General features: G+C 37.9%; 1 protein-coding gene across 4 annotated transcripts in view; it reads right to left on the minus strand.

Moving 5' to 3' along the window:
- pcdh11 (protocadherin 11) overlaps window positions 1-26,362 on the minus strand; it is a 168,721-nt gene that overhangs the window by 41,467 nt on the left and 100,892 nt on the right. For 2 of the 4 annotated variants that reach the window (XM_008420360.3, XM_008420358.3), the window contains 2 exons: window positions 25,689-25,760; window positions 18,150-18,348 (listed from right to left, as the gene is read on the minus strand). In XM_008420360.3, coding sequence (XP_008418582.1) covers window positions 18,150-18,348; window positions 25,689-25,760 — 271 coding nt within the window. The remainder of the gene's footprint in view (window positions 1-18,149; window positions 18,349-25,688; window positions 25,761-26,362) is intronic. The other 2 variants (XM_008420359.3, XM_008420361.3) reach the window with 1 other exon arrangement.

Consider the following 26,362-nt stretch of genomic DNA (forward strand, 5'->3'; position numbering starts at 1 on the left):
TTCGCTCAGTGTGAGCTATTGCCCCAAATTCAAAATGAATATATAAAATTTGATTAGTCAGCTTGCTTCATTGTTTGCACGACAACAATGAAGCCACCTGCAGCACTGCGGTCTGTAATTGTATCCATTTGATGTCAGATTTGAACAAACTACATAGATTCTTATTCCATGAGCCAGTGTCTTAATTTGTTACGTTTTATGCACTGTTAAAGTAATTCAACAGTTCATGAAATTAGTCATACATTCACATATTTAACACCAGAAAGTACGTAGTTCTCTCTTTTTGAATGTAAAACACCTCAAAACATGCTTGAGAGCGTTGCCCCATCACTAGCTTCCTACTCCTGCAAAGTAAGTGTTTGACAAATGGGCTGGACATTTTCCGCCTGGCTGTTCTGAATGAGAGTCAGCCTTTGTTTTCATTGTTCAGAAGAACATAAGACATGAGCTCTTAGATCAGGTGAGCATGTGAAAGGTGCTAAAAGTTACCAGGACATGGACAGCAAACATGAGTTATTTTTTATTAGTTTTAAAAGTACAATGATAACTAAAAGGATGGCAAAACTTTTCTCTAATCATTAACCAAGGAGCCCGCCCCGCCCCGCCCCGCCCCGCCCCGCCCCGCCCCGCCAACCAGGCCGACCGCCTGCCCCCCCAAGAAGATTGCGGCATGCAGTACTTAAAGTATGTGTCACATTGTAAGCTTTTATAACACCTGGTAGAAAAAAAAACCTATAAAGCAGCTTTTATAACACCTTTTTTTTTATATTATGAAAAACCGAAAAAATAAACAAGATGACTGACATTAAATATAATTTTTTTTTCACATAAGCAAACAGATAAATATAAATATGTTGTTATACTTAAAATGTCACTATCAAACAAAATATTAAAAACAATTTTTTTTTTAATGTTATGTTTCATATATAAAAAATATCTACCAGCATATACAGAAAGATTTATTTAAGACAAAGAGTGAAAAAAAAGACACGATTCAGTGATGGGCTATATAAGTCTCCTATAGCTTTCCGTCGTTTTTTATTGTTTCACTCTGTGCTCCATCTCGAGTTTCAGCTGCTGTCAAACATGCATACTGATTTATATGATTCTAAATCACAGGTTATTAAAAAATTCTTTTACCTGCCACAAAATTAGCCATCAAAATTCAGTGGCATTTCTACCCTTGAGCTTCTACTAAATTGACAGAAATGAAAAACAGAAACGTAATAGATCTTTTTCAGAGTCCTGAGGGGAGAATTCAACATTTCAATGTCACGTCTTCCTTGTACAGTGAATCAATATAATTTTAGTAAGCCCTTTCATGTGATATAAATCACCAAGGGTCTAGATCAGCGGGAGCAAAAAAAAAAATCCTATTTACAAATTGTGTCCTCGTTTGTTAGTGCCACAGCACCTCAATTACCCAGTGAGCAGGTTTTTATTTATTCATGCAGACAAAGTCACGTATTCATGAGGATTAACCCCAAACTCGCTCATAGACTGGCAGGCACAGATTGCATATTTTACCATATGAGGAATAGCTGACGCGTGTACCCTCAGAAGATTGAGAGAAAGCATAAGTGAGTGAGCGCTAGCTGAGTGAGCTTTTAGGTCACAGGATGGTCAGTTTCACTGACTTTGCTCTGATTTGTATGTGCAAAATATTACAAAAAGGAATAATGAATAATATGTGTGCAGCAAAGAGTATTATTGGTTTAAAGAAGTGCAGGAGCAAGCACTGCTGGGACATAAATTATGGCATTAAAAAACCGTTTGCATGCCTAAACCTAGTTGGTTTTTCCTCTTCAAAAAAATTGATTTTGAATCTAAAATTTTAAGAAGAAATTATTGCCTGAATGAATCAAAAATGCAACATTAACATCCATCTTTATAATTATGGTAACAGAACAGACAATATGCACATCAATTCCCAGGAATGAAAAAACAACAAAAAAAAACAATACACAGCCAAAAAAAAACAAAAACCACTCCCTTCAGACCAAACATGTTCTCTCTTGACAATATCATAGGAAAAAACTTATCTTCAGAAATTATTAGGAAAAATGCCAGTCCCCTGTTACACTACCCACGTTTATCGGGATCCAGCTTAGCCATTACGTCTGGAGGTTTATCAAATTATCTGCTCGCAGAATGGCCGAAAAGGGACACATTACTACCCACCAAGTTTGTCTGAGCTGCTGCAAAGCAATATTCCGGGATGGCGCAGCAACCAAAAGCAAATTATGGTGAACATAACACAGAGTTCAGTGGAGCGTTAACAGAATGGATGGCCCTATCCTGATTCTCTATCTGCTGGGACAGATGTCACAGAGTCCCAGTGACTCGAGAGGTGGATGGCCCTGTAAGCAATGGCAGATGCTCTGAAGGTAAGACAGATGGAATTTGGCGGAGTTCTGTAAAATATGTGCATTTTTCACTTTTGAAAAAAAATTCTATGAATCCTTCACAACAGAACAGTAATGATTACAGAAATAAATCAGAGCAAAAACTTTGAAGTCCTTTGTTGTACTGTCATATAAAAAAGTGCAAGGTCTTAAAAAATAGCAAAAGATCCTCTAAAAACAAAGAACTTTGTGCTTGTTTTATATGTATTTAAGTCAAACCTAATATCTGCGATCCCTCTCACTGATGTTGCACAGATGAGAGATACCAAATAAGACTCTACTACTGCCCTCACTCCTGAATCCAGTCAAACACATTGTTTTAATTTCCTGACATTTTACCACTTTAAAAAAAATGTTTGCATGTACTTGAATTTTAAATAAAATATTAGCAGAGGTAGTATATTTTCCTGGTTGGGTTTATATGTTTAGCACCGCTTATCAAAGACAAAGTGAGGCAGGAAAAACCTGTCTGTAGAGCGCTTGTGTTACTTACTCCATGGTTTTGTTCTGTGTTTCTGATGTTCACGGTACAGACTACAATTAACAAGGCACTAGTGATGTGTGGGTCCTGAATGAATTACTGACTTTGGAATCTATCAACTAATTTTCCTTCTTTTTATATAAAGAAGGAAATGTACACAATATGTGACTTTGCAACTGCTATTGTAATTGTGACCTATTTATATAAAAATTTCAATTTAGCCCTATGAAAAAATAAAACAACGTAACCCATAAAGATGTTGCAATATTACTCTGGATCTTACATGGTTAAAGAGATTAAGTGATGTTATTAAGTCATTGCTGTAACACTTTAGCGGTTGAGTAAATGTTATAGCCGGGGTGCATATGTGCATTGTCAGCAGTGTGTGAGAGGTGTGACAGTCATGCTGCGAAAATGTTCAAGATGCCCAAAAAATCCATAGCATCCTGGTTCATTATTTACCTAATACAGCATATCTTCTGGAATGCAAGGTAAAAATACAATGGGCTAGTAAACCTTTTGAAAGGATATATCGATTATGAGAACATTTAATTCACATGTGGTTGTTCAGATAAAAACTTATCTCGATTTGCTTGAGATCGATTTGGATAAAACACTAAAACATTAGCATAAACTTTACATTCCAGCAAACAAAATTGTGAGCATTTTCTTTTTTACGACAGTAAGATTTCAGAATAATTAACATTAACAAAGCTTTTAAAGAAGACCATATGGTGAGAAGTCACACATGAAACTCAGAGAGAAATGTGCACACTTCTCTGACTGCTCACTTCGAAAATCAAAGAATCTTGTTTCTTTAATGCAAGATCTTTCTTGCACTCTGAAATGAAAAAAAAATACAGGGCAAAAATCCCCTGAAACACATACAATTTGAATCATGTGTTTATTTCTGTAGGTTAACCTAAATAATAATAATTGTTCTTACCATTTAGTATTTTGTTTGCCATTGAAAATATGACTATCATTTAAGTTTTTAGATCAGTTCCTAATTTGACTATGCTTCATAAGTGCATCATATTTTATTTAGGTCATTACGATAACACCTGAGTCTGAAAACCGGTGCCTCACCACACGCTCCTGCGTAGCAGTAAAAATAAGAATGCAGGTCAGAGCAATATGTCTAAATGTGCAAAGGCACCAATTCAAGCATTCATTTTCTGTCTGCAGTCCTTCTTCTATCAGCGGTAAACATTTGCACATAGAAATACAATAATCCCTGCTAAAGTGAATGTATATATATCATTAAAATTCAAGCAACATTATAGAAGCAGCTCAGACCTTGTTGTTCACAAACTGCCTGGCTTCTAATGTGCTGCAAAATTAGGCTTTCTTTGTTTAGTAACTGGTACTGATGAGAAAAAAAGCAACAGTTCATTCGTTGCAATCTGTGGTAAACTGAAATCAATGAGGCTGAATGGCACGTTTTAAATCTGATCGGATCACTGAGGACCAACAATGACAACAGACATGGATGAGAGCTCTGTTTTTTGTAACTCACAAAGCCACTCGGTGGTTTAAATTTGGTCCAACTTGGCCTGGATAATGGAAATCTATTGATCATCTTTGGAATGTATACCGAGAAACTACATTTATAATTGTTTTATAAAAGAAATGCTGGGAGTCTTTTTGCTTGGGCTTTGGTTGTTCTCCTTTTGGTCTGTTGTTTTTCATTTGATCTGTTGCAGCCGCAGAAACATGCGCAACTGAAGGGAGGTTTTCAAAGGCCCTGAGGTTGTCAGTGGCAAGACTTTCTCTTCTTAGTTGTAGCTGTTGTTGCAATGTGGGAGGTTTGCTTGTGTTGATCAAGGTGCATTTGTAGTTGTTTGCCTTTTATTCTTTTCTTATCTGACATACAAGAAATCCCAGTGCTTTGCTAAGTATAAATAATAACAATTAATCAAGATACCCCCCCCAAAAAAAACAGTGAGATTTATTTATTTCTTTTGAGTACAGCAAGAGCAAATATACAGAGGAAGGGGGGAAAAAGTGGGTCAGGTTTGGAGCTTAAAGCATGATGAAATATTGGAGTTTAAAAAGGAGTGGGTTTTACTCTAGCCCTCCTTGCAGCCCTTTTTCTTTTATTCTCTGTAGATTCATTAAAAGAGCAATTACGGAACATTTGTCGTTTCTTTTAAAAGAGCCTAAATGCTGCCCATGTGTGGTCTGCAAGATCCATTTTACGATGCATGGAGAACACTGAATTGCATTTTTGTTTACTGTAGGGCTAAAATGTTTCTAAATTGACTCTTTTTGGCATTTTAGTGGCTGTCTTTTACTTTCCCTCTTTATCTCCCCTGTCCTTCATCTCAGACATTTATTGCGTGTGCTTTTCCTGTCCATTATATAGACAAGCGTAATAACCATAAGAGGCTTCAAGGCAACATCATTTTCAAAAGAGCTTTTAGTGATCAAATTTTTGTGTTCCCTCAAGGGTGAATTCAGTTGTACATCTAACACGTGTAAGACGAGAAGGTGCAAGGGGAGGTTTTTCTGTGATGTGCTGTATGGACCCATGTTCCTCTGATCTTCATTTTTAAAGGACATGGGATAGAAGTCAGCACGAGACCCAATAGCACCTCTGTCCCCACCACCATGTGTTGCTGTAAGGGCGCTTTATAGCATGGACCAGTGAATCCCAGATGTGACAGCAGGCCTGATCATCAATTATTATACCTCAGTGGATCAAAATGAGCATATCTGCTCGTTGAAACATTCCCAGCTCTGTCCTGTGGCAGCTTAGCCATGGCTTAGTGCACTTCCAACCCCCGATCCACCATCCCCTCTGCACCTGTAAAAGCTTAGGACGACCAGCCAGAGTCCTTACAGCGGCACCGGGACATGCCTCAAGACAACATCTGCTTCCCCTTGGTGACCTGCCGAGTTAAGCCAATTGCAGAATCAAGGGCACAGTCACAGAGGGCCCTGATTTTATCATAACAAAGACATAGCTACCACAAGTGGCTGACACTGGCTTCAGGAGATGTTTCAGTCCATTTTCTGCAAAGACGTTTAATTCTCTCTGACTTTCTTTTACTCAGTCACCTTTTTTGTTCTATTAGTTTAATTTAAAGCACAGAGTCAGTCAATAATTACATCTTCAATAACTCTATCATTGTTTTGCAATGGATTTGACAATGAAGTATGCATTATTGAGCCATGTCAAGTTGCCACTTATTTTGGATTTGAAGAAATACCTCTTGGCTTGAATGTTACAACTCTGGGATGCTACAAATGCCGCAGAGACAGCTGGGCCCAGAAATGTACATACACTGACTAAAAAGACTCATCCTAACTCAGATCAGACCTCTCTTTGTGTTAGGCCAGTTAGGCTTTTCAAAATTATTCATAGAAAATGTCAGAATTTAATTATTACCATCTTCAAAATCAGAAGTAGACATTCATTTAAACAATTTTAGGTATTATTGCCTTTCAACTGTATGACTTGAGTCAAACCATTTGGGTTTTCCTCCACAAGCTTATAAATTGCTGGAGTTCTGGCTCATTCTACCTGACAGGACTGAAGTAACTGAGGCAGGTTTGTAGGTCACCTCACTCTCACACACCTTTTCAGAAAAAAAAAAAAAAAAAAAGATTCAAACTGCAATGTGGATTATTCATGCCACTTTTGAATTAATTAATTCCTCCTCATTTAGGGACCTTCCAGGACTTATCGGGTAAAAGTCACATTCACCCTGAATATCTATACTGAATTACCAGTTCCAGTCAGCAGCTTGGCTTTTGTTTTGGGGTCAATTTGCCCATTTTGGACAAAAGCAAGTTCATCTCTGGAACAGAGATTCTGTTTGCTTCCTGAGCGGTATGATGGTTGAACATCCCCATCTTGTCTATACGTGAACAGATGAATGCAGCAACTCCAAGAATCTGGAAATTGTTCCCAGGACTTGTGCAGTACCATAATTTCACTTCTGATGTCTTGGCTGATTTCTTTTGACTTTCATGCCAAACTAGAAAGCATTGTGTTCCAGGTATGGCCTTAAAGTATATCCACAGATGTGCCTCCAAGTAACTCAAATGTGTCAGTTAACCTATCAGACGTTTTCAAAGCCATGACAAGATGCTTCCTCTATATCAGAGACCGATTCCAACTTTTCTGCCATTAAAAAAAAAACAAAACATGCATTGAGCTGCAAGAATCACAATTCCCAGCCAGAACTAAACACAAAAAGAATGCAGCGCTGACAGAATGTCAGCCTCGAGCCCACATGTGCACATCTATGTGTACAAGCTCGAAATTTCATATGCACTAATTACACCAGTCGCTCGGCTGGATGAAGAGAAGCGACTGTCCTGTCATTTCACAAATTCCACAGGAAATGAATGTACAGGGACATTTCTATATTAATGTTTAAAACAAAATTACTTCCTTTGAACTTTCCTGAAAATAAAAACAAGAAAAACTGAGAATCTTTAGGCATGTCTGATTTGAGACAGTTATTTATTTATTTTTTTTTTGAAAAAGTGGATACACTGGTGGTTTTGAAATGGGTTATATGAACATTTACCGAGGGCAGTCAGGAGCACTCAAGAATAAAATTAAATATATCTTATCCGTCTGTTGTCCCCTGAACAAGTTTGCTACTACTTGTATGAATGTATAGTGGAGTAAGTCTCCCTTAGTTTCTGTTGAGTACTGGAAGACTACATTATCTGCTTTTGATGCAAAAAAAGAAAAAAACAAACAAAAAAATCTGATAATTGCTTGCATTTTAACTGGTTGGAGTGCAGCAAAAGGAGGGGCTTGCATTTAGAACCACTTGAAAAATATGTTAGATACACTTGCATACATAGCAAAATTAGAGACCGTGTGTGAGCAGCTTTAAGAGTTCCACTGCTTCTCCCCACATGCAAACTTTTAAACTTATTATCCTGAAACAATGTGTCAATATCAATTTCCCCCAAACCCATGGAAACATTGTTTGGTTCTCCTTGGTCCCTTGCCAAAGTGAACTCTGTAAAAAATTTGCTCTTACACGTGTTCTGAATCAGTCAGCATGAGGGTGCCTCAGTTTGACAGATGTTTGACACTTGAAATCCTGCAGGGACTCTGACTGAATGGAATCAGGACAAATCAATGCAAACCTGCAGGTGTCTCAGGGGAAATGGGGACAAAAGGACATGTACTGCCTGGCTTGCATATATATATATATATATATATATATATATATATATATATATATATATATATGCGTGTGTGTGGTGCATGTACGTGTCTTATTTGCTTTATTTTTTAGTCTTACTTCTTCATGCATTGAATTGCCGACAGCTGACTGACCTCATGAGTGCTACATCGCCTTGAGGTCCCCACAGGTGTCTCTCAAAGAGGTCGGGCATGAGTGCAGAAAACACCACACACCATGGTGAATGTGCTGAATGCGCAACCTCTCTTGTCAGAGAAGGCAAAACAACAAGCAGGTTTGGATGTTTAGTGTCAAGCCCCTCAAAATCCCCTTTTCCTTTTCTGATAAGCCAAATGTCCTGAAGGGCCCACTGTACCTGAGGATCCACTCACTCACTCACTCACTGTTTCCCATCTGAAAAACCTCATTCACTTCCTTTTCTATTGCTTTCCCTACTCCTTGTCCTTTGTCTCACCATACTCACTCCATTTGTCAGCATTACCAAACCGTGAGTGGTCTCTGACATGATCTATTTGTCCACAAATGCCCAATTTATCAAGTAGTCAGTGTATACATTGATCGGGTCTGGCTAGGGTCCCATACAGCGCGGTGAGGGGAGATCCCATACATGCTTGTGCATTCAGCATTTGTATTAGGTGTCAGCAATGGCTCAGGATGAAAATTAAAAACAAACTGTAACTTGCATGTGTTATCATATCACCAGCAGTGTAGGTTTGTGTTTACCTTTGGGTTCTAGTTTTCTTACAATGTTATGCGACGTATCTGACAGAAAGAATTCCAACGAAGTCGTACCTTTTAAAACATTTATCAGATAAAAAATGTAATACATGACCTTTAGGCAGATGGCGCCATATTAAAAAATGGTAAAAAACAAAAAATGTGATATTTCCATTCAGTCCCCACAGTTAGATATGTCGGAATATGTCACTGTCAGCTTTCATTTGACCAGTCATTTGACTTTCCAATCGGTAGAGGAGCATCTAAGAACAGTCATTTTCAAATCTTGGTTCACATCCTCAAGTGCATTTAGGATCGGACCTTAAATAGGCCATATATATATATATATATATATATATATATATATATATATATATATATAGGACAGAAATATACAGTAAATATACTAACCTCACACCAGTTTCAAACATTGGCACCCTCTAACAGGTTTACGTATTACGTTTTTCATTTAGTTCACTTTCCTATCAACTTTGGTAAGCTTGACCGTCCTTGCAGAAAAAAAGCATTCCCTCAGCATGATGCTGCCACTTGTATGTTTCAAAGTAAGTGTTGTGTGTTATGGGTGATGTATGGTGTTAGACTGCTCGTCAGTCACAAAGTTACATTTTGGGTTCACCTCACTACTGATCAGGTTTCTTGTAAAGGCAGTTGTTGACGCTATTATTTTATTCAGAGGAATCTAAAGGAGGCTGAATATAAATGATTGAAATACTTTTTGGATTTTTATTTTGCAAACATATTTGAAAATATTTGTATTTTTTTCCCTTCCTCTTCACAAGTATGCACTACTTTATGTTGTCCAGTTACATAATTCCAAATAAAATACACGGAGGGTTTCTGGTGGAACATGACCTGATGTGCGTCAATGCTTTTGCAATGCCCTGTATTGACTGCAGCGTGCCATCAGCACACTAAATTTCATTTGTCGGCGTGCTTGTAACAATCAGTTTGCTCTGACGCATCAATACTGCTGCTCTTTTAGGCCAAAGATGCTTAAAATGGCTTCGGTCATATAGCTGTAGCTTCCTAGGTCAATAACATTAAAGATAGAGAGGAGGTGAAAATGCAACCCCTGAGATGCTGTGGTCTGCTCAACCTTCAGGAGACATATTGATGCAGAGTTATTTTGGTCAATAAGTCCTTCTGAGCAGAAGCCATCCTCATCCTTGAGACCAACTGTATGTGAAAAATGAGAAAGGGATGAAACCATGCATTCTAATGTATCTATTGCTTGATTTCTCAAAGGAGAGGAGAAAAGGAGGGATGAGTGGGGAGAAAGGAAAAAGGAGAAGAGCTACACTCCTTCGAAGCCCATTTTGTCCTCTCTAATGCTGTTATAAACAATAAACCATACTAATGGGTATACTGAAATACGACACCTCCCAAACCAGAGCGTAATGGGCTTTATTAAAATACAACAGAGGCCTACCTCCAATATCATGCCAGAATTTACACACAAGCATCACATCTAAAACAAGAAAGTCATGTATTCACACACAGTCTACACAGCTGAAATTGAATATATAAATTTAGGGTATACACTCACTGCTGTGAGAGGTTGGATGGAGGAACAGAAAAAGCTTTACCGCGGGCCAACATGCTGATGCCTTCCCAAGCTCGGAGCCCAACAATGAAAACGATTGGGATTTTTGCAGAGGCTATCTATAACAAAAGTTGTTCAATAAAACATTACAACATCTATATTTGATAGCTTCCCTCGTCTTCCTCCTGCTTCTGAAGGAGTGAAAGTTTCTGCTGTATAAACCAAGTGCATTGTAACATCAAAATAGGATTTGATAGGGTTTAACAAATGTTGCTCTGCAAAGATCTGTGGTGATGGTTCCCTCGGAGTTTAAAACTCCTGGTAAATTATTATATTGAGAGCTTTGATGCATTTAATGGCGACAACTGGAAAAATTCACCGTCACCTTTAGTATCTAATAAAGCCTTCTGGAAGGGTTGTTTCTGGTGCGTCACTGGACTTTTAAATGACATAACTGAGATCAAATCAGATATGTTTGAGGAGTGAGATAACTCATCTCTCTTCATATTTCTTATCCACCGTTTTATGAGGTTTAACATTCTGTTCAGGCCATTTCAGTTTAAGAATCACAGAGTCAGTGAATGGAACAAAGTGAATTGTTGGCTGGGGCCCTTTGAGGCTTTATCCTTGTTTGAAGTCTCTCTCCAGCCCTGCCGAGTTCAGAATACATTGTTCTGAGATGTGATCAAAGTTGGCACCTATTGATCCCTCTTCAAGCCAGACACAAGACTTACTGAACATGGTAACAACTTTGGGATGAGTATTCTAATTTTGCAGTTCCCATAAGAAAAACTCAAGTTACAGTGGCGCTAAATCAATTTGAAACTGATGCTTAAACATGGCAGTTACTGTTCAAGTTGAACTAATTCTCACCAATATCTCTGCTGGGCTTGTCCTGCTGAGATCTGGATTATCGGCACAAGAAAGAAGCCTTCTCAACTTCATAGTCGCCTTCTGTAAGGGAGCAAAGACGATACCCTAATGCTGGAAAAAGAAGGATTCTAAAATGACACTTTTTAAAGGTTTGAAGGAGGCTAGAGAGAGATTTCTGCAAACTGAGTTGACTCCTCCAGATCAATAGCTTGTCTGTCTCTCTCTCTCATTTCAAGACAACTGGTGTGGCATTTGAACCAGATAAAATGGGGCTTCCCCTCCACCTCGCCTCTGAGAACAGAGCACTTCCACCAAATCCCAGTCGGTTGAGAAGGATACAGATGAGTCCATTTAAATCCTTTCTAACTCTGGCGGTCAAAAAAGAAAAAGAAAAACGGACAGAGAAAGAAAAAAATTATCTGAAATAATCTTAAAAAGAGAGGTCCAATCTACGTAGGTATATCTCCCCTGATGCTTCAGGTATGCCCCACTGTTGCAGTAGTAAGACGTCTTGGGAGCCATAAGGCACAGGCTTTTATTTATTTATATCAAAGAGAGAATATATGTCTGGAAGCATACTGGTGTATATATAATGTGGAAAAAGAAAACGATCTGGAGAAGTTAGTGCGTATATTGTCAGATAACTGTAGCAAAACGAATGGCCTGCATAACGATTTCATGTGCTGCATGAATTAAATATCCACATCACTTTACGAATAAATCTGATACCATGAGAATTTGTAAGGTCATGGCGTGAAACAAATGAGAAAAACTTTCTCCAATCCTTCAACCACCAGCGATGTACCCTTAAGCAAGGCACTTCACTCTTTAATTACTGTGGAGAAACTGTTCATTTGTCAGCTGTAGATGATGTGAGTGCCTGGCAAAAGCACAAGGTTGAACTGGCACTTATTAAGTGTGGCATTGCTATTAAAGAGAACGCCTGCTCAGTCAACCTCGCTTGAATAAAAGTGTGGAAAAAAAACTCAACAGTCCTACAACAGTTCATCATATTTCTAACCTGTGGTCAGCCAATTATCTAGCTCTTGCTGCATTACTGGACTTCTGACTCTGAACAAGGGTCCTCTTTTTCCTTGCATGTCAGCTTAGTCCTCCCCCCTGGTCGCTGATGACATTGTAACACTAATTACGACTAATTGTTCTATGCTGAATGGATTTAGTCACATTGCAAATGATATGGCATTGGTCAGTGTCACAATGTTTCCCCAGAAAAATTCAGCGGGGAATGGAAATTTGCACAAATGAATGTAATTAAGAAGCACATTCATTACATCTAATTGCATATGAGAACCCTCAAAGTGAAACTGAGATTGGGCTCATATGAATAATTAATATAGCCAACTGTACTGAATAGTGTAACATTTTTCTTATTACACAATCACGTGCTAAGCAAATTGTGTGAACGACAAAATGCACTTTGCTTTTTCTGGAAGCAGCGTATAACTTTGTTGTCTCCTCTACTAGAAATACCTTTGTACTGGATGATTGCATTAAGACTATTACAATTCAGACTGTAATTGTTAAAATGCTTCTTTCAATGACACATGGGGGACTGGGAGAATGTCAGTGAAGTGGAAGACCAGGTTAGTGGTCTAAAAGTAAAGTAAAGGAGGTCAGAAGATGTGCTTTGGGTATCGAGGAGTCACCTGCGTCAACATCCCTGGAAAAGCTTAATCTAGGTTTGGATAGGAGACGTCATTTTCAAACCATGGATTCAGGAGCAGCAGTGTGGCTTTTGTCCTTGCTGTCAAACAGTGGATCAAATTCTTATTCTCATGGCGTTGCTAATGAAGTCATGGAACTTGGTTATGCGGGCCACATGTGTTTTATGGGTTTAGAGAAGACTTATTTAGAAAAAGGCAGTTTGTTCCCTCCAAGTTAGCAGGTAGTTTTTGCCTTATGCTGAAGAATTGATCTATCTTGGTATCTGGTTCACGAATTATGTTCAGACTGGACAGAAGGTGGACAGATGAGTTGTAGCCTTGTCTGCCTGTTACATTCTGGTCATGGTGAAGAAAGACCTAAGGTCACATCCTTCTCAGTTTACTGCTGTCTTTATGTTCCAACCCTTACCTGCGGTCATGAGACATGAGATTTGATTATGACTGAAAGAACACGATCATGGATACAATTGGTTAAAGTGGGTTTACTCTTTAGGGAAGCTGGACTCAGCTTTAGATTTATGGCAAGAAGCTTGGGCATCCGGAGTTGGCTTAGAGTAGAGGGTCTGCCCTTCTGAATGTAAAAGGTGTAAATTGAGGTGTTGTCTGCATCTAATTGGGATGCCCCTGAAGGCCTCCCATTGGAGGTTATTCAGGGACATATCAATGGGAGAAGAAACCCAAGAGATCTAAGAACAAGTTGGCTGTACTATGTTTCTCATCTGGCCTGGGAGCACCTCTCCCAGAAAAAGCTATTTCTGTCATTATCCTGTCACTTCCAAGATCCATGCTTGATAAAATAAACTTCAATCATGATCCAGTTTTGAACTGACTACCATATATTGCTATGTAGATTTTCTTACAAAAGAAGTTCCAAAAGTTAAGCCCTTATGACCAAGTAAAACAGCCTTTTCCAAAGCATAAAAGGCTTCAAATTGTGCCATCGTCTAATCAGATTACTTGTCTCTTGGTATCAGAAATCATAAAATATTATGTGGATAGAAATCACTCACAAAACAACTGATCACAATCTGTAAGTTGATAAAGTTGTACCTTCTTTTCAAGTCTTTAGATTTGCAATGCATCACGGACTACGTTTAAAACTTTAATCTTATTAATCTTGCAGTATTTAAACAGGATTGGCTTATTTTAATAGCAGATTAGATCTCAGACAGACAAAGTGGTCATTTGAAAGCCATATGCTACAGATTAACATACGGCACTTTGCTGTATGACTTTTCTCATGTGTCTTTGGGAGACTAATGCCCCACATCAGAACCGCTTTTAGTGAGCTGCTTGGAAGTGGGCAAAAAGCACAAGCTCCTAAATCCCCCAAACTCAGGCAACAGGAGAAAGAAATAAGTGTATTACAAATCATCAAGAGGAAAAAAAAAACAAAAAAAAAACATGTATTGTTAGAAAAATGTCGGGGATTTAGAGTCAGGGATTTGCTCCCACTTTGGTAGACTTTGTCTCAAGGCTTAAAAGTGATTGTTGTTTTCCACATGATGATTTGTATCTTTTTTTTTTATTGCATTGCATGTCAGAATTGCTGGGATGGCATTAAGTGAGCAGCAAAAATAAAAGAACAAATAAAAAAGAAATTCACTCCAAAAGTAGCTTAACAGAAGCCATGAAGTCAGTGGTGACTGTTAAGACAGATATCAACATATCCACAGATAAAAATGATTTAGCTTAACTGGGTCAAGCATTATGTTCTAATATCCAGACTTTCTGCTATTTGCAATCCTGGAAAATATGTGTCAAAACAAATTGAGCTAAATTGTGGGAGAGGAAAATCAACTGTAACTCAAAACATTAAGGAAATGCACAGTAAGAAAAATACATGTTTCTTTGGTGATGAAGGGCATATATATTTTTCTGTCTTTTACATCACAAAGCTCAAATTAAGCTGGAAGGTCAGATACAATTTAAATGGCTGGACATTTTAATGCCATAAAAGGTTGTCAAATATGTGAGGAGGCTGGATGCAAATTATGTTAATCTGTCTGTTGGGACAGAGACGGAGCAATCAAACCTTTCGAAACAAAATGTGACAAGAAAAGGCGACGGCACAAGAGTGATGGCAGGGTGGCAAATAAAGCCTGGAGGGGGAGGCAAGAGCCCATAAAATGAACAGCCACCCAGCTCATAAATAATAGAAACATAAAATGTCATATGAACTTTATTTCAAGAGAAGGTGGTCTAATAAAGATGCAGGTTTAAAGAGGAGTCGAGAAATTCATTGTCATAAGAAGGCCACATGGCTTGCCTTTGGCACAGAAAATTATTCAGTGCGAGTTGACATTCAGATCCAAGCTGTACCTTTACAGAACAATACAACTTGTGACTCCAGAAACTATGCTCCTACCACTCCGCTTTAATATCTTTATTTCTTTTGGTTCACTTTCCACCCATCCTCTGCTATGTTTCCTTTTTTTTTCTTCTGGTTCTCCCTGCTTTACAAATTGAGACAATATGATAAGAAATTGAAGCCGCCGTGCCGTTCTGGTGCTCATTGATAAAACCATATCTAATCCATCTTAGGCCCCCTTCTGTCACCAAACGCACTCATCTCCGAGACCGTCAATGCACACGAGAGCTGTCTTCACTTTGAACTGAGCAGAACAGAGTCAAGAGTTTATCTGACTTAACTTGTGGAAGACGAAACGAAGCTGGGCGATTCAGACGACTTTGTCTCGGAATGATGCAAAAAATGTCAGAGTAAGCGCGATATTCAGTTGCACTTGATGGTAAATGTGTAGCTGGCATGCACATTGAATGTAAACTATGTAGTGTCTGGATTTCAAGGACCCGTGTATGAGAATTTTAATATATGTGTTGTGATACTGATGAATTGCATAACAATACGTATGGATATTTAATAAATCTCCCCATTCTCTTTAAACGCCGTCCTTGAATATGATCACGTCTCGTCAGCTTCAACAAGCTTTTAACACGTTTTCAGTGAGAATTACATTGACATTCGTAAAATCGCTGTGATAACAGAGGATTAGAAGGAGCTTTGTGGTCAAGTAACTAAAAATAGCTGTTCTGATATCCAGTTACTGACATTAGACTCTGGCATTGCGCTCACTTTATGGTGCTTCTTAGTGAAGCGATTTGTAAAAATACACAAACATTTATCACATCAGCATTGCTCCCGACCTTAAAACTAATGCACTTCGGCAAACACGGCCCAGGGGGAAATGTGGATAATAACTGTATGTTTGAGTTGTTTTATGAAGTATTACATGTTTATGTCTCTGAATATTAATGAAACGTTGAATAATTGCATCTGCGTCTAAATGAATCACATACATGAATCACCGCCGTTGACACTGTGAATGCATTAAAACGAACAGCCTGGGAAAAAGTGGTTTGATCTAAGGATGTATGTTTAAGTGTTTGTTTGCTGTATGCAGAGGTACAGGTGCATTAAAAAAACATGGGGTGAGTTAAGTTACAAAATGCACTTCCTACGGTGAAAATTTTTCCAAATTGCTAAAGCCTCTGTATGAAAATGATGAAGGGTGTCACACTGACACTCCAGCCTCGGAAATGCCAGACCAGCTGCTGGGGAAGAACCGGGGCCTGTTGTCTCACTTACAACAGCGACACAGTGACTGTACTACATGTGGGTGTATGCAAAGCCATCCGTTTTTTGCTGTCCTGCGTATTCGTTTTTCTTCTTTTTTTTCAGCTACATAGAACGAAAAACATTCTCTGACAGGTAATTCAGAGTTATGTTGAAAGCAATGCTGACAATCACACACACAGAACCACAGAAGGACCAAAGGCATGTGCAGAAATGAGCCTTTGTCCTGTCTGCAGAATGTGATGCAAGGTAACCTGAAGAAAAGAAAATCTGATTCACTGGGACTGGAATATCCATCTTGAACAGAGGAGGTGGCACTCAGAATAACCTTGTCCGTTCTGTGGTGAGGCAAAATAATTTCGTCAATATCACTGCTGCTGATAAAAGTCCTTTGGATCGCCAATGCCAATGGTAGAAAATTTCCTCTTTTTTTCCCCTCCAGCAAGTTTCTTGAACAGGGATAAAAAAAAAGGAAAAAAAAAAGAGAAAGTATTGTATATGCATGAGGAAGAAGTTGACGCTTTTTATGGGGAACATCGCTGGGCAGTAAGCCATGCAGCGACAGCTGTCTTGTGAATCATTTACGAAAATCTCAGCAACAAAGTTCCCACCTCAGGGGTACAATTCACAGCATTCATTACACAGCCGAGCTCTCAACATTTACAAAAATCAGCCCTACAAAATTTATTTTCTTTAATAACTGTAGCTCGGTGCTAATTAACCCATTTATTTGTGAATCTAAAATGAATGTGGCGGTTTTTGGTTTATTTTCAAGAAAAAACTGTGAAATAGAACACACAGAACATCACTGCAGTCCAAAAATGTGAAGCATGCGTTTCACTGTAGAATACTTCAGTCAGGTTCAGTCAGTACATATTGTGTGTTTCACACTTTTCTCAATGCGATGTCATACTTCTGAGAAATTACTGAAAATGGTCTCTTGTGGGCTTTTTATAAACATAGAATAGTCTTCTTTCTCAAACTGAGTTTAAGCCTTTCTTTAGTTTTGAAAACTACACTTAATGCAAATTATATAATATTTTTGAACCATATAGATAAATACGTTTTGTCTGTTCTTAAGCGCAGGAATAGTCATTCACTTATTTACCAAATCACAAGATGCGTGATCACATTACTACTCAAGATCTTCAACCTGTGGTGTGCAACAATATTTTCTTAAAGTGGTTACATTGTCACATCACAGGAAAATGGACATTATTATTAGTTAATGTGCATTCAGTGGTACAGTCTATTTCAATGGAAAATCTAATTGTTCCCGACACTGATGGATAACCCTTCATGTTGACTCGTGGTTCCTGCATGCAGAGTCATACATGTATCCTTAGCAGAAAGCCATATGCTCCATATCAAAAAGCATATCTGCTCTTAACACTGGAAGAGCACAGTCCAAAATGTGCAGCTGGCTTGTATTAGGTGTTTGACAAGAACTGTCTGCTTCTTTAATCTTTGCAAGGCTGTTTTGTCATAATCAAACTTTAAACAGTAGCTTTAAGTATTAGTGCTATTTAAAATCATAGATGGTGAAATCAAATCGTCAGCGTTTGAAGTCACAAAAAAAAAACAAAAAAAAAACACACAAAGTAAAATGTTTGCTTGCTCTCTCAAAAATACAAAAGATTGCTACTCACTAGATTCAGGGTCTGAGTTTCCGTCTCCCTCAGTGCGACTATTAGGTGACGCTTGTTCATAGTACTCCTCTTGGGGGAAACTCAGGGGCAGAGGCTGGGTGGCACTGGCTGTGCTGCTGGGCTCTGCGTCCCCAAGCCCGCTGTCACTGCAACTTTCCTGGGAACCATCCGGAAGATGGAAGGTCACACGACGTTGGGTCTATGGAAGATAAACAGACAACAGTCTTATGAGAGACAAGCTAAAGAAACAAGCCATTAAACAGGGCTCATAGTCCTGTGGTTAGTGATTAATTTACTGACATTAAAATGCCATCTCCATTTTTGTCTGAGAATAGACATTGCATCGGAGAACATACAAACTATAAATTGGATGGTATTTTTCCTCTTGCAAGGGGGTTTAAATGAGAATCTCACAGCAAGATCTACAAAGCTAAAGAAAAAGAGGGAGAAATCTCCTCTGGCGAGGAACATTGTTGTTCAATATTTCAAAATGTAATATCTGAAAGCATTGAGCGCTTTAGTCAAAATTCCGGACACCTCGGTTACACTAAGGAGAAGAAAGAAAAAACAGAGGTAGCTTATCTCAAAACAATGCCACATTATTCCCAAAAAAATATCTGCATGTATTTTATCACTTGAGCTAGATGGAAAAAAAACAATAGTGTTTTGTCTCGGTAGCTGTTTCTTCAGTGCCCATGAGTGTGTGTGTGTGTTTGTGTGTGGGTATGTATGAATATACCATCTTAAAAGCCCCAGTGTGTCTCTAAACCAATGTAATTATCAATTCAAAGTGTAACCCATGACCCCAGTTTCTACTACGTTGACTTTCGTGTGTTTCTTTTGAAAAAACTGACTGGCTCATTTACTGGTCACCAGAGGGAAACATAACAGGAGTGTGCTGTTTTAAGATATGTAGAGCCTGTTATTGGAAAAAGCATTCTAGCGAATTCCTCAGTTCAAAGAGGCAAATTCTCCACACTTCCACAAACAAAGACTATTAACATCATCATGAACGGTGGCAGCAATGGTTGTTGATGGGTGGATGGGAACATTTAGAAGACATTAAGTGCCTAAATGTATTAAGAGTAGCATGATTAACACCGCATCGATCATCGTCACCTCCTTCCAACGCTGAAATATGACCAAACTTTATCTTGTCATTAGAGCCGCTAATTGAGAGAAATTGAGAGAGCGACCTCATAACCCAGAACTGCTTCTGGTCTGTTGAGTCTATTGAATTACTTTCCAGCTAATAAAGTAACTGCAAGACTTATAATTGAGGACCTCTTTGATACTCTTCCTGAGAATAGATGGGATGTGTGTTAACAGGTTGAACCATGTCCTAATTTTTCCGCTCACCTAATTTAGGCACAAAGGAGGTAGAAAAAAAAAACATGTGTATAGGCTGAGACTTTGATTTGTAAAAGTCATTGGGATCACATGGGTGTGTGTGTTTTCCTCTGAACAGTGCGGGGCTCTTTGATTTCTCCAGAGGTTTGCAGAGGTTCATGTTGCAACCTTTCTGTGGAGCTACAAAAGAAAACGGGTCCTGTATGTGGCAATGTGTGATAACACTAACAATTCTTAGAGTGAAAGAACCACAAAGTTTTGGTCATTGATATAGCGGAAAAAAAAAACATTCAAACAGACACACAGGTAAATACTTTCACTTTCCTGATGGGCAAGTTAGATATTTCATAATCCAGTAACAATTTCTCAAACTGTACTGCGAAGTAAAACACATTAGAATTACAGTGACTTGCAAAAGCGTTAATTTGCCATGAACCTTTTTTTTTTTACATTACATAATGTATTTTAGGGGAGTTTGTGATAAAGTAACAAGTGATTGCAGAGTTTCAAAATAAAACATGTATTTGTTTTTGCACAAAATTACCTACATTAAAAATCTCCACTATTGACTCTGGCTGAGTAAGAGCTTAGCTGTCCTGTAAAACATAATTACAGGAAGAGATGGAGCATCTCTCAGTTTTAACACATTTTTAAGTCTTGCCACAGAATCTCAATTGGACTATGCTTTGGAATTTGACTGAGCTGTTTTAACACATGGATATGCTTTGATCAGAACCATTTCACTGTAGCTTTGACTGTATGTTTCATTTTGTTGTCCTGGTCTCTGACACAATCTCAAGTCTTTTGAGCCTTTGGATAGGTTTTATAACAGGACTGTACTTAGCCCCCATCCATCTTTCCCTCAACTCTGAACAATGTTCCCTTTCCTTTTGAAAAGCCTCATCACAGCATGACGCACCATTTTGTACCATAAGTAAGGAGCGTTTTAGGGTGATGTGCATTATTAGCTTCCCTCAATATGTAGGATTTTTCAAACATTAAAAAATACTTCTTAAGACTTTTTTTTTAACAACGGTTCCCTTCTTGGCACTCCTTTATAAAGGCCAGATTTACCATGATTGGTCGGGTTTGTTTCTTGGTCACCATGAGGATGTCTCTTTACTACTGTTCCCTTGGAAACCTCAAATGTCTTCATAGAACAGCTGTATTTATACTGAGATTAAAATACACACAAATTGAGTTTTTTTAGTAAAAGAGTTGACCTTTTTTTCCCAACATAATGACTTTAACATCACATTATAGAGAAGCTAAAGTGAAAAATGTATTTTTTTTTTTTTTGCTTTGGTTATTGCATTGCACTTTTATTCAGAGCTTTGTTCAAACTGATAAGACGTCTTTCAAAGCAAATACAACGGTTGTGCAAATGACTATCTTAATTTTCTTCATTGCTATAGCAACAAAAGCAAGATACAAGTCCTGGATTAAAGACATCATTAACGCATGCTTCTTTGAGCTCAGGAGGAGGTGATGCTCCTCCTTTCACATATTTCCCCCCTCATCAACTACAGTGCACTGATAAACGCATATTGTTTCTCCATAAGGACAAACAAGGGCTGTAAAGCAGGTGAATGGAAGATTAAAATAAACTCGAGCTCTAATGAAGGACAGGCTGCCAAAAACCAAGCAAAAAAGCCTCATTTGAAAACTATCAGAAAGGGTCGACTAACCTAAATCCACACAATTAGCTCCCTGAAAGCTCAACTGAGCGATTTTCAAACCCCGTGATGTTGAAACAACCAGCTAAATATTCTATTTACTTGATTCATCAAGATCCTGAGGCAAATCTCTCGTTGTCTGGATTTGTTGGTAAAGAACGTAAGGAATAAGGAAAATAAGGGAGAAAGAAAGGGCAGGCAGTGAAACAAAGTGATTTCAACTGACAACTATTACAAACAAAACCTTTATGTTGTGCTGTTTCTATTGGGGAAATAAAATAGTATTCTTCTCCCGCCTGGTTTAAATTTTTTGTGACCAGAAATGAAAAGAATTAATGGACTTTGTGAAACAAATCTTTTCCTTTCTTGATTTTACATATTATTTCCTAAGATAAAAAAATGAGCCAGATACCTTACTGGCAAGTTACAGAGCTCTGAGTGCCATGTTTGCAAAAGCTTTCAAGTAGTCTAAATATCTACTTGTTCTCAAACAGCTTTGGCAGCTGTTTCTGAAATTGCTGGAGGATGCAAGCTAAAGCATTGCCCAGGTTCCAGGAAAAGAAAGGGCCCACTACAGAGGGTTGGCAGCACCACAAGAAAAGCACGACTCCTTCTCCACGTGATTGCAATTATTAAAAAAAACTTGCTCCAACAATGACATCCAGAATCTATTAGAACAAACAGCTGCGCGTGACAATTAGGACATAATCACTTTGCGTAAAGGGAGTGTCTTCCTGTTTTTTTTTTTGTTTTTTTTTCAGACTTCTGTTTATTCAAGCCTATTCAAGCTGATGCCAGATGTGGGGGAAAAAAGCCTAATTTGGTTTCATGATGTGCTCAATACCAAGTTATTCAGAGTTGCAATATTAATTAGGATTAACTACCATTATTGGGTCTTGAATAAATAAAACTTTTGTTCCCAGTGGTAATGATTGATGTGAATAAAACATTAAGACAAACAAAGCAGAGGAAAACAAACAACCAGGAGTCAAGGTGAGGGTTTTGTCAAGCATGATCACTTATTTAGAGAAGCTGCCAGAAATCCATAAAGCAAAGACAAGCTGCAGTAAGAGATATCAAGACCAAACAAAGCCCTTTGAGTCAGACAAAACACTGCCTTTAGAAGTATGTACACAGAGATAAAATAAACAGCAGAAATGCACGCCAATTTCTAGCATGTAACCTGCCAGAAAATCCCATCCCGCTGCACCCCCATCACCAAACACCTCCAGTAGCCACGCAGACGAGGCAGGATTCACGGGTTACTAGATTAGGAGCCCGTTACATTGAGATAGAGGACTGGAGGCTAAGTGCCTGCCACCTTGTCCTTTTCTGACCACAGCTCTTTGAGTTTTATTATACCATGCACTTTACCTTGACTATCACTCTCTCCAAACAGCAAAGAAGTCGGCGCAGCACGGAAAAGGACTTGGCTGACAACCACCTCACTTTGAGTGATAAACAGGGACCACTTAGAAGTGAATCAGGGGAGATTGGCTCTGCCATTTCAGATAAGGATCACCTCACGGGCACACCTAGACCTGCATAAATCTGCTCCGAGGAGATGGTGATTTGTTACATCACACATGAAGAGGGAAGAAGGGCAAAAAAAAATAATAATAATACAGCAAACTATAAAGGAATACCTCGATCCAAAGCGGAGTGTCTCCCCATATTCTATGATGTCAAAAATGTGCATCAACAGAATCTGCTGGCAGATGATATTTTTTTTCAGAGCAGAGATTTTTTTCTGTTACACGTTGTTCCATTGCAGCCCAATACGTGTTAGGAAATGTGTGTCTGGGGGTGAGCCGATGGTTTAGCAGGAACACGAGTGAAGGAGGTGATTCTGACAAGGGCGTCGGGAGAATGAGGAGTGATTTGTGACGAATCAAATTAATTTTCATCATTTCATTCTGCTATTGACTCATCTGCAATAGAGATACACTGACCACTATGACAAAACAAAACACATTGCCAATAAGAAGACATGAGCGTTTTGATACAACTGCTAAATCACAACTTCATAAGTTTGCAGCTTGAAGATGAACAGATTTTATTGTCATTTTACGAGCTATGAACAAAAACTTTTAGAAATTACAAATTTGAAGTGGAAGGAAAACAATTTTTTTGTTTTTTTACAAATAAGAATCTGAAAACTGTGGCGTAGTTATTCATATAGATCTACTCAATCAATGATTTTTAGAAATACACATTACAGTTACAACTACAACTTTTGGGGGCACATTCTGCCAATTTGTACATCTAGAGTGAATCCATCTTATTTCTTATCTGTAGAGTAGCTTATGATCAGACAAAATAGATTAGCTTTCCCTCTGATTAGCAATTTGACATGTTTGGAGTTTGTCTAGATCATTCCAACACAATAATTTATTATGATGCAAGTCATGATTATAGTTCTGTCTCTAAGTTTAGAGTCATTTTTCTATTGAAAGGTGAAGATTAGTCCCAGTCTTAAGTCTTTATTGGACAAAATTTGATGTGTACCGTATTTAGCTCTGTGTCATCTACCTTCCATCTCGACTTAATCTCAGCGCTCTCAAAGTTATTTAAAGCTTTGGGATATGGTTTCATCTATTCTTGTTTTAAAAACTTTGTCTCAGCTATAGACAACTATGATATAGACAATTATATCCAGTCATAAATCCTGATGAATCTAATCAGTCAAGTAGTTTACAGTCTTGAAACCATGAGAACTCTCTGCTTTTAAATTCTGACAAGGCAGAAGTTGTCATATTTGAACCTGGACCTCTGAAAAACAAGCTGCTTAGTCAATCTCTCGATCTGGATGGAATTGTAATAAAGTCAAGAACCTGTGTGTTTTTTGTTTGTTTGAATCCCAAACCAATTCTTCTATTCTATTCGTACATATCCAGAATTGCCAAAATTAGAAACAACCTCTCCAGGAAAGATTCTGAAAAACTACTACATGGATTTATCACTTCTGTAGTTCTTCTCTATGACAAAGTCCACAAAATGCAGTTAAGCCTTCAGCTAATCCAAAACTCTGCAGCAAGAATTCTGATGAAAATTAAAGAAAGAGAATGCACATATCCTATTTAACTTCCCTCCATTGGCTCCTGGTTAAGTCCAGAATAAAATTTAAGATCCTCCTTCTAACATACAAATCTCTTAATAATAAAGCTGTAATAATTAAGCTCCATCCTACATCTGATTGAGCCAGATGTTCCTAACAAAGCATTTCACTTTCAGACTTCAGGTGTACCGGTCTCTATTTACAAATAAGACTACTTTTGAAGACACCTGTATTCAGAACTATCAGACTGAGATAAGGTTGAATTTAACCATGTTGAATGCAAATGCACATAACACTGTAAAAATCATATACTCTTCTTTCCACTACTTTATGTTGGTCTATCACATGTTTGAGTTTGTGTTTGTGATGTGACAGATACAAGATGTTTGGATACAATGTTCAGATTGCCAGTATAAATTAATGCAGATTACAGAGAATAGAAGCAATGCGCTAAAAAAAAAAAAAAAAAAAGCTAGAAAAGCTGAGCAAACAAACCTTTCTGTACAGAGCCTCAGCAATATTTTGCTGAAACTGAATAAAAGTTGGAGCCGCATACCCACTTACAAACTTCAGGTAGAGAAAAACTTTTATTTTTCTGCCCAGTTGGCATTGACAAAGGATTGTTTAACCATGTGTAAATAAGGGCAAACTCAGACTACCATATAACAAATGAAATGGCACAAAAAAAGAAAAAAACTCTGATTGCCAGATGCCACAACATAATCAGGATAAATGATAGTTTAAGTATGAAATTCTGCTGAGCTGCATATAGTTAGATGTATAATGATATGAATACCAGCAAGGTTTGGTTCACAGTCAGATGTATTATACATTTTCTTAACCTTCCAAGAAGAAGTGTAGTAAGAAAAAGTTATTTTGATCTATTGTAGATTTTTAATGCATCGTCTGAACAAAGTGCCCAACTCTTATCAGTCCCATTCATGAAATGCATTATTACAACACACAATCAATACAGCTGGAAGTTGCATTATGATCCATTTCCAGTAAGAAAAATTATACATAAATGAGATAGCATGGGATGGATGTCCTGTACTTCGCCTTGCTTATCTTATTCCTGAAGAAGTCCCTTTTTGTTTTGAGCAGAATCTTTTTGATGTTACTTCTCTAAACCTATGACCTCAGTTGAAAGTCAATATTCGTCCTTTGTCTCTTTTTAAGGAAGTGTGCTGCATGACCGTAAAAGAATATTCCCCACTCCTTCAGTTTTTACAAAATGAAATCTTACATTTTTGTGGGAAATGAAACACCTGAGTTTTAATTAATGCTGTGAACAACTTTCAATGGTCAGTCTCAAAAAGTGTTGAGCGGGCTTTTCTCAAAAAGTCTATATATACTCTGTTGCAGTGTTAGTTATTCAGAAAAAAGTTTCTAGGTAATAATCAGATATTTGAAAATGTTTCTTTTTTAAGATGTTATCAGCAGGCAGTATCTTACCTGCAGTAGATAGTTGTCTGAGAAATCCAGGTTTGAAGAAAGATTTCTCATATTTCTCACCACAGAGTCAAGCTAAAGGCAAATTAAAAAGAAAAAAAAAAAAAAGATTTTTCCACCAGCTTAATTGCACAATTATTGACACACATTAGCTTATAAATATCACCTCCCTTATATTTATTATTACATATAAATAAGACTATGGTTATTTGTTGGAAGGCTGGAAAATACTGTGGTAAATTTCTTAAGCAAATGGTAAACAGTATGAAATTGAAAAATATTAGACATATTGGTATTGGTGCAATTGTCAGTTAAAATAACACAAACATTATCTTCAGAAAACTTTATTCTATAATACATAATATCAGGGGGTAAAGAGGGTTCAAGATGAGAAAACATTGCCTGCTTTCGCAACGTTTTCTACTTTGACTACTTTAGATGACTCTTCCAACTACTGTGGATAAGATAGTGACTGCTCTTACAGGGTCCATGTGTTTTCATGTTGAGATTCCATATGCTGTGTAAACTGTTTTCCCATTTCTTGGAAATGAACAACTCTACTCGTACAGTATATTGATTCACAGTTGCCATTGCAAGATCAACGTTTGCAAATAGTTGAGATGGAAACAGATTGCTTGATTGCATTTTTGTGTTAAGATCTCATATTTACAAAACAA

This window comes from Poecilia reticulata, chromosome 10 (genome assembly GCF_904066995.2).
Source record: "Poecilia reticulata chromosome 10, P_reticulata-male-v2, whole genome shotgun sequence".
NCBI lineage: Eukaryota > Metazoa > Chordata > Actinopteri > Cyprinodontiformes > Poeciliidae > Poecilia > Poecilia reticulata.